The sequence below is a fragment of the Curcuma longa genome, chromosome 21, assembly GCF_044706935.1.
Source record: "Curcuma longa cultivar G26 ecotype Majalengka, Jawa Barat chromosome 21, ITB_CL_G26_1.1, whole genome shotgun sequence".
Classification (NCBI taxonomy): Eukaryota; Viridiplantae; Streptophyta; class Magnoliopsida; order Zingiberales; family Zingiberaceae; genus Curcuma; species Curcuma longa.
In genome coordinates, this window is record NC_133881.1 from 3,776,018 (window position 1) to 3,783,397 (window position 7,380).

At 39.4% G+C, this 7,380-nt stretch overlaps 2 protein-coding genes across 2 annotated transcripts; one reads left to right on the forward strand and one right to left on the reverse strand.

The window, feature by feature from the left end:
* Nucleotides 1-1,456: 1,456 nt before the first annotated feature.
* Nucleotides 1,457-6,050, reverse strand: LOC141814279 (elongation factor 2). Its single transcript, XM_074702216.1, has 3 exons — nucleotides 6,014-6,050; nucleotides 4,744-4,870; nucleotides 1,457-4,115 (listed from the first exon to the last, which is right to left on the reverse strand). Exons 2-3 carry the CDS (start codon nucleotides 4,832-4,834, stop codon nucleotides 1,675-1,677), a joined length of 2,532 nt encoding a protein of 843 aa, XP_074558317.1. The 5' UTR covers nucleotides 4,835-4,870; nucleotides 6,014-6,050; the 3' UTR covers nucleotides 1,457-1,674.
* Nucleotides 6,051-7,068: 1,018 nt separating this feature from the next.
* On the forward strand, nucleotides 7,069-7,380 carry LOC141814522 (aspartyl protease family protein 2-like). The gene has a single exon (XM_074702478.1). It carries the CDS (start codon nucleotides 7,069-7,071, stop codon nucleotides 7,378-7,380), a length of 312 nt encoding a protein of 103 aa, XP_074558579.1.

Sequence of the window (7,380 nt, forward strand, 5' to 3'; positions counted from 1 at the left end):
CAACTTATAGAACTAGCAAACAATCATAATACTATGAACATAAATTGCTTCACTAGTTTACCCGATTGCTTCTATTTATAAAGGAGAATTGACGGTGCTTGTATACCTCCAAAATGATTTTGTTTCGTCTACAAATGTCGTCTAGTGTAAATGATCTCTTTGGATTGTGTTACTTGCCGACACCTTCTCCTAGTGAAGGTCTGTTTGATCCCATGGAGGAGCCATTGGCTTGGTGTTCTTTTTCTTCTTAGCTTAGCTGGCACAAATGGAAGGTGAAGTGAACTGGCACAAATGGCACGCAGGGTTAAGCCAGGCAAAAAGCTTTCGCGAGATGTATTTTTCAATTTGTTGTTTTCTTTCTTTTTTTTTTTTTTTTTTTTTTAATTTCTGTTGACGAGTTTTGTTCTCCGGAGTCGCGTCTGGGTATTTATTTGAAAATTTCTGAGTTTTTCCGGAAAGAAGGGCAAGAGAGATTGGAAAGTTTCAGAATCATATATTCTTACACATGCTCTTGTTTCAGAAGTTTAGCTATTTTATTGAGGACTATGTTGTGCATTGGAAAGAAACTCATGCTCCTAGTAGGGATGACAATTTACTCCGAATTTGATGGTGGATCCGATAATTTATTTTTCTATGGGATCTTACGGAGCTTGTTCATGCATAACATCATTTAGGTACGATGGCTCTCTCAAACGAACCGGCCTATCCTCTACTATTACATAAGTACACAAAGGGCTTACACGATGGTTGGATGCGGATACACATTTGGCTGTGAATTTATTTCAACGTGGCAAATAATGTAATGTATCTCATGGTCTAATCAATAGTTCAAGTCACACCTGATTCGAATGGAGAAGGATATGATTTTTTTTTAAAATTCAATTAAATAATTGAGTAATCAGATATGAAAATTTTTTTCAAATACGAATAATTGAATCCGATTTTAATAAAATTATCTATATCCAACTCAAATATCTGATTAAATAATATATATATGTATATATATATTCATTATTTTTTATTTTTTACAAAATAAATTTAATCTTCTCCTTAATAAATAAAATAGAGATAGAAGATATGGAAGATAATCTGATCCATTATAATCTCTAGCACATATCGTTGTAGCTCATATTGTTTACTGTAAGAGAAAATCCACCATAATGCGTAGGAAACTCACAGACAATAGAGCTCAATCAATACGCATTGAATGTCTATTGGAAAGTCGATTCAATTAATAGTTGAGCCTGTCACTGAAACAAGTGCGAGTTCACTAGCAGAGTTATACCACATGCCAGTTTATTTCCTATAAGATAAAAAGAATCCACAATCACCAAAAGAGGTCTCTTCTGTAAACTAGCAAAGTTTGAACAACGATAGTAACAAAGTATACACGAGATGCCGATTTTCACACCACAAATTTGACCATAAGCAAACTTCAATCTGAACAATCAGCAAGTATATCGTCCAAGAGCAACAAACTTACCCTAATTTTATTTCACGTTGCAGAAAGTCTATTAAGAGTAGAAGCACAATAACATAATGTTGAAAGTATCGCAAGACAATAGATAGGCAATCAGTAAATGAAACCGGGAGGTAACTTCGCGATAAGCGATACAAGATGACGATGCAGAGCGACAGTACATGAAAATACTATGACCAGACAGACACATTAACTTAAAGCTTGTCTTCGAATTCGGATAGAGGAGTCATCTGTTCCTTGAGGCCCTTGCGCTTCCTGATATCTGCCACCAGCTGCCCGGCCTGGGAATTTGGCTCCAGAGGATCAGACGACATCATGTCCCAGTGATCAAACACGCACTGTGGGAAGGCCTGCCCTGATGTGGCAGCCCTCAGGGTGCTAGAGAAACCAAACGACTCGATGACTGGAAGATACGCCTTGATGTTGTATAAGGGAGTCCCTGGCCTCTGCATCTCTTCGAAGACGTGACCTCTCTTCTGATTAAGGACACCATAGATACCGCCAAGAGCCTGCTCAGGAGCCTGGATTTCCACCAGGTACACTGGTTCAAGAAGTCTTGGTTTGGCGGTCAATTGAGCTGCATATATGACTCTTCTCGCTGTTGGAATAACTTGCCCACCACCTCTGTGAATAGCATCAGCATGGAGCACCACATCACACACCTCAAAACAAATAGCACGCATATTTTCTTCAGCCAATGCTCCTTCCTTTGAAGCCCACTGAAATCCAGCTACAACAGAATCCTTGATCTCATTAAGGTACTGAACTCCTTTACACATATCAACCACCATGTTCGGACCAGTAGTCTCAGGCCCAAAGCACCAGATCTTCTTGGCGAGATCCTTGTCCCAGCCGAATTCCTCAGATAGAATCTTGGATCTCACTTTAGGATCGTCTCTTGGGCCAATACGCCCGTCATCAATTGCCTCAGCAAGGCCTTCCTCCATAGGCCGGGCTTCCATGTAGAGCCTGTTGTGCTTGTTTGGTGATTTGCTCATAACAGTCCTACATGATTTCTCCAACACGGTTTCACGGAAAGAAACCACAGGATCTGAGACAATGATCTCTGCTCCTCCCATGAAATCTTCCTGCAGATCTTTCAAGCAGATCTCAAGATGTAGCTCGCCAGCACCAGCAACAATGTGCTCACCAGATTCCTCAATTGTACACACCACCATGGGATCTGATTTGGCCAACCGTTTCAGCCCTTCTACGAGTTTTGGAAGATCAGAAGCCAACTTGCATTGCACTGCAACACGAACCACAGGAGACACTGAAAACTTCATTGCTCTGATAGGATGAGCATCCACTTCTTTCTCATTGGTCAAAGTTGCATTCTTGGTAATGTACTGGTCCAGGCCAACCATAGCAACTGTGTTTCCACAAGGAACATCCTCCACAGACTCTTGCTTCTTACCCATCCAGATAACAGTTCGCTGGACACTCTTAACATACAAATCTTTCTTCTGCCCTGGAATATAGTTGGGCCCCATAATCCTTACCTTCATACCAGTTGAAACCTTTCCAGAGAAAACACGACCAAAAGCAAAGAACCTGCCCTTGTCAGAAGCTGGAATCATCTTTGAAACATACAACATAAGAGGTCCCTCTGGATCACAGTTTCTGATTGCATTTGCATAAATATCATCAAGCGGACCTTCATACAAGTTCTCCACACGATACTTCTGTGCCCTGGAGGGAGAAGGAAGGTGGAAGATCATCATTTCAAGAAGGGCAGTGCTGGCAGGCAACCAAGTTTGCATGACCCGCTTCATTAATGCTTTCCCAATCAACTCTTTCTCATCAGACTTCATGGTAACACCAAGCTTCTGCAGCATCGGCCATAGTTTATCCTTCTGATCATTCATGCAGGTGGCAATAATCTGCTTAATTGGCTCATAGCAGAATTGAACAAATCCACGCTTACATGTAGGAGAGCCAGAATTCTTAGTAGTCCATTTCTTTGTTGCTGGGTCAAAGAAGTTCTCACCCCAAAGCCTCTCCATCATTTTGGACTCATCAACTCCAAACTTAGCTGCATACATCTTTGCAAAATTAGTCAAGGTGAAAGCCCATCCATGCAATCCAGCAGAAAAGGCAACAGTCCCCTTTTCTGGGTAAACTTGGACATCACCGAGAAGGGGATCCTCATAAGTAGCCATAATGACATTTGCATTCTCAATAACTCGAGAGAACGTTTGATATGCTTCTTCTCCATCAACTTGAAGCTCAAGGAAGCAACGGTCCATCTTATTAACAGTTAACACAGGCCTGATTCTTTCTCCTAGGGCTTGTCGAAGAACTGTTTCAGTCTGAACACATACTCCCTCAACACAGTCAACAACAACTAGCGCACCATCAGTAATACGCAAAGCAGCTGTGACCTCAGATGAAAAATCCACATGCCCAGGTGAATCTATCAAGTTAATGAGGTATTCATTTCCAGCTCTTTCACCCTTAAAGTTCTTCAGAGATTCATCAGTCATTTCATAATAAAGAGAGATTCCAGTGGACTTGATTGTGATGCCACGTTCAGCTTCATCCTGTCGTGTATCTGTCATCCTAACATCTCCGGCAACTTCCTGTGCAATAATACCAGCAGCCGCCACTAGAGAATCTGTCAAAGTAGATTTACCTGCACACCCAAAGAAAAATTTGCCAATGAAATATTCTCTGAAAGGTTGTACTCAATCCCTAAATAAATAAAATCGAAGGATACAGCTTTTATGGTCCTTTTAGCATCAAATTGCAACCAAGATTTATTCTTCAAATGTGATATAATGACTTTGGTTGCAGGCAACCGATACATGTAGATTCATAATCATTACTTCCCTAAAGATAGCACATGACTGAGGAAAAACAAGCATTACAAAATAACAAATAACCTTAAACAAACTAGTAATTTCCTACAACAGATGGCATGAGTTTCCAAACAGATGATATAACTGTACATCAGTCTCTGTCAATCTTTCCAAGTATGAGTGTGAGTTCACACAGTCAAAGTAAAATAATATGTTAAAAAAATACTGTCAACATGGAAGAAAAAATTAACCAAGGAGCAAAAAATAAAATTTATGAGATAATAGGTAGCACATGCTCCAAAATGCACCAAGCTAGCAGTTACACATGGATTTATGACAACTAGCAAGTGAATGAATCAATGAATAGAAGAACAAAAAAGATTGACTAGCAGAACCATATTATCCAAAAAACAGTGAGCAATAAACTCTAATGGATACATGTAGGATAACATTTTTTTATACCATGATCGACATGGGCAATGACAGACATATTCCTAATATTATGCTTCAAGTCCATAATCCTGCGGAGCTCTTCAGCTGTGAACTTCACCATCTTGATTGTCTTTAAAGTTCAGACAACAAAAATGTTCTGCAACATGAAAATGAACTGAATTTGTTAGGATATAACCCTAATGCTGCACAAAAAAAACACAACTAAAATTAAAAAATAATTCAAACAACTTTTTTATGTAATGAGTAATAACAATAACCAAAGTATATGTATAGTTTGAATTGAACACATATCCAAAGACGGTCATTCCCACATGGAATAAGGATAATCTGAAAGACATCAAATAAATACATGAATCTGGGAACACCCTAATTGCTGATGAAAGACAGTCTGAAATTACAGTATAAAATTATAGAAGTTGCATAACTAAACTATATTTGTTGTTGTGATTCAGCAACAATCAAAATGTGAATTTATACATAATCCAGTAGGCCCTTCTAAGAAGTAACTGAATGAAGCAAATAAGTTATTACAATTTATTCTAATGTATGGACCACAGTAATCCAACCAATGATTGATGCAATCTGGTCAAATGAAACTTCAACAAAATGGAAATCATGTATTGCAACAGTAGACACTGCGACCTTGAGCATTTAAGACATAGTAAAGTTAGATATTTAATTCAGGATGTAAAGAGACTCAAGTATAAAGATCCCTTGTTTGTGAGGATAGATCAATAGGCCACACAGACAGATCTTCAGTTTCCCATTGCATCTATGTGCAATAGGAAATTGGTTACCTAAAAAGATAATTTTGCATAAAGTTTATGAGGGGATAAGACCCATGCAATGGTCCCTAACTAGTTGCCACTTATACGGATTGATAATGAACCTGACGATGATGATTATTAAATCTCTATGCTAAAATTTTAAATCGTGTATTTTATAAATTTTATGATCGTGATCTTGAAGATGGTAATCTTACAATAAATAAAAATCCGATGCGAATAACCAAGATCAAGCATGATAAACTCCTTCTTGAAACAATTTATCAAATATAAGAAGCGAGACGCATAAAAAGAAAAGATTGAAATCAAAAAAATTAATACATAAGCAAAAGAAATAAGATCAGAAAAACAGAAGCAATTTTCACGAAGTCAGCAGGCATAACGAAGACATTTCGGACTCAAATAAACGCTGTCAACCACATCTTGGCCACAACGAGGAGCAAAACAAAGAGACAGGAACGAAATAGATCGTCGGGAGGCAAGGAATCGCCTACCTCCGGATGTGTGAAGCGCGGCGCCGAGCTTAGGTTCTGAAACCCTAGATTGCTACGGAACGCATTATATATAGTGCGTCCAATGAGATCTGGGACGCCTCTGATCGAAAGAGCTTTCTCTTTGATTCAATCTTGGCCGTAAGATTTTGATGAGATCTGATCAAACTAAATTTACAACACACTACTCAAATAGGAGACGAATTACAGCTTTGCCACGATTTATTTAATTAGTTATTTATTTATAAAATTAAATTAGATTCGTTTGGGCAAATTTCTTTAACAAATCTTAATTTCCATTAAAGTCTCACCAAAACTTCCTTTCCTCCGAAATGCCCAATTAAATTCATATTTTATAGAAAAACTAATTGAAAACATCTTTAATTGCGTTCAAGAAAATTAATTTAAACGATAATACATAGAAAATTTTAAGTATTTAAATTCAAGACTACCTATACATGTGTGATTACACTTGTACCCTTATTTCCCTATAACTAGACCGAACCGAATTAAAAAATTCTTTGAACACAATTAATAATTTAAATTAAAAAAATAAACATAATTAATGTATTTATTATAAAAATAAAAATAAATAAATAATGTTAATAGAATAAATATATGATATATAAATTTTATAATTTCAAAATATTTTCCTCCGATGTCCCATACAATAAAAATTCTAAAACATTGAGGAACCACTTAAGTTTTCAAAGTTACTTGACACTCATTCCAAGTTGATCTGAAAGCAGTGTTTTAAAAGGCGTTCCGGAGGCACGCCCCGGGGCGAGGTTGATCTGAAAGCAGTGTTTTAAAAGGCGTTTCGGAGGCACGCCCCGGGGCTCGCCCCGGGACGAGGCATTCCAATACTGCCTTTGGGCGATGGAATAAGGCGTAAGTGTTGTGAGGCGTACGCCCATAACTTCAAGGCATTCGCCTGGGCGTTAGGGGCTTACGCCCGACGCCTCGTGCGCCTCGCCGGGGTGTCCGTCGCCGGCCAAGCTCTCTATGTTTCCGCGGCGTTGTACTCTGCCGTGCCGACGATCATCGACTTGGGGACGATGATCACGCGGCTCCCGCGGGAGGTTTACGCCGCGCTGAGTGGCGCGGTGGCTGAGGTGATGAAGGGGCGAGGGGCAGTGTCAGCGCCGACGTTCTCGATCCTCGACACGTGCTTCCGTAGGAGTCTCCGACGGCTAACTGTGCCTACGGTGGAGATGGTGTTCCAAGACGGCGCCGCCCTGAGACTCGCGGCAGCCAACGTGATGATCGACGTGGACGAGGTGACAACGTGCATGGGCTTTGCGCCGACGGGGAGGGTGGCCATCATCGACAACAAACAGCAGGAAACATTCAGTCTTAATTTTATCTAA